This window comes from Bidens hawaiensis, unplaced genomic scaffold, assembly GCF_021521415.1.
Source record: "Bidens hawaiensis isolate Kalapana, Puna unplaced genomic scaffold, B.hawaiensis_p1.1 tig00065221_1, whole genome shotgun sequence".
NCBI classification, from domain to species: Eukaryota; Viridiplantae; Streptophyta; class Magnoliopsida; order Asterales; family Asteraceae; genus Bidens; species Bidens hawaiensis.
The window spans coordinates 59,765-61,697 of NW_027501636.1; the positions used below are offsets into that span (position 1 = coordinate 59,765).

At 33.7% G+C, this 1,933-nt stretch overlaps 1 protein-coding gene across 1 annotated transcript; it reads left to right on the top strand.

Annotated features, from left to right (window-relative positions):
- Positions 1-552: 552 nt before the first annotated feature.
- On the top strand, positions 553-966 carry LOC143604455 (uncharacterized). The gene has a single exon (XM_077080927.1). It carries the CDS (start codon positions 553-555, stop codon positions 964-966), a length of 414 nt encoding a protein of 137 aa, XP_076937042.1.
- Positions 967-1,933: the final 967 nt, after the last annotated feature.

The following is a 1,933-nucleotide window of genomic DNA, read 5'->3' on the forward strand; positions in this document are numbered from 1 at the left end:
CAATGAACTAGATCCGTTTATTGATTAATTAATCCTTAGATCTGAGATCTGATAGGTTCACAAGAGTGACGGCTACGGGGTTACCAAAGATTTTATGGATGAATACATACGCATCGGTGAAAGCACCGCAATGGAGAGCCTAAAATATTTTTGTGAAACAATAGTAAGTGTAATTTCAACAGAATTTCTACGATCACCAACCCCCGACGATATTAGTCGATTACTAGCTGTTGGTGAACAATGAAGAATCCCCGGAATGATCGGAAGTATTGACTGCATGCATTGGAAGTGGAAAATTGTCCCTCGGCCTGAAAAGGTATGTATACTGGCCATATTCGTGAACCTACTATTAATTTAGAGGCGGCTGCTTCATATGATCTCTGGATATGGCATGCATTTTTTGGTATGCCTGGTTCACATAACTACATTAATGTGTTAGAGAGGTCTTTTATTTTCTCGGAACTTGCGTAAGGACGTGCTCCTCCAGTCAATTACACAGTCAACGGTCGCGATTATACATTGGGATATTACCTTGCGGATGGTATTTATCCCATGTGGAGCACTTCTGTGAAGACGATTCCATCACCAAGTGGGAATAAGAATAAATATTTTGCAAAAGCACAAGAATCAGCAAGAAAAGATGTCGAGCGACAATTTGGTGTACTTCAACAAAGATTTGCAATAATTCGAGGACCTTCCCGGATGTTCAAAGTGAGTGAACTAACAACTATAATGAAAGCGTGTGTTATTTTACATAATATGATCATTGAAGATGAGGGTAATGATAGTGATAATCTTAACTTCGAGTATGATAAACTTGATGATCTCCCCGAATTGTCTCGTGATCACACAACTGAGTTTATGGACTTCATCGAACGTCATCTTCATATTAGAGATAGATCGACACATCATCAACTTAAAGAAGATCTAATTGAAGATCAATGGCTACTCTATTCTCAAGAATAAATGAGGACAGGTTATATTTTATGACTATGTTTTGGCTTTTGGCAAGTAAGTAGCTAGTTGGAGTATTGATAGAATTATCTTGTTAGCTTGTTATTTGATGTGGCATACTAATTTTCATAATGTGTTTATCTGATATGAAACTTATGTTTTGGATCTTGTAAGTCTCATGCTTCAGGCTATTTTCCTTTGGTATGTATCTGCAACATACAAGCTTGCTAACATTGAGATTTATGGGTAATCTACAGTGCATTCAATTAAATATTCATGTGACGTCTAAATTGAATATCACATACACGCTTCCATAGAATTTTAGGTGTTGGGTTAACCCGACCTAAATAAGTGATTCTGGTTAACCCAAAAATAATAATTAGATAGTCAGAATTCTATAAAAATATATTAGAAATCAATTTAAAATGAAAATGATAATAAGACAAAATAGTTATTAGTTAAGATTATAAATGAAAGAAAGAAAAATAAATAATAAAAAAGAATATAAAGATAGAAATGGAGAATTGGTTGGGAGAGGTTTTTAGAAAATGATGGATAAATTTAAGAAATTGAGGTTTTTAGTTAAATTTTCAGGATGAAGATGGAGAACCCACTGGGAATGCTCTTAGAATACAAGCGATTTTGGCTAGGAATATTGTTAAAGCTTTTTTTAGAAACACCCGTTTGATTTCGAGAATACCCTCAAGTTTCAGGTATTTTACCAAGTTTTGACAAAAATATCCGTTGGGTTTGTATCAGGTTTTGACAAAATATTAGTAATCAATTACAAACAGTGATTACCACAAAAATAAAGTGTCTTTGTTAACTTAGTGGGTGTTTGGATTCTATTTTTTTATCTCCTTATATCTTTTTCATAAGTCATGAGTAATAACCTTATGACTTATGAAACTTTTTCACTTAAGCATTAAAGAATCCCAAACACCTTTTTATCTTTTTAATAAGTTATAAGGGGTTAAAA

Coding starts and splice junctions, on each gene's coding strand:
- LOC143604455 (XM_077080927.1), top strand. CDS start 553: ATGTGGAGCACTTCTGTGAAGACGATTCCATCACCAAGTGGGAATAAG.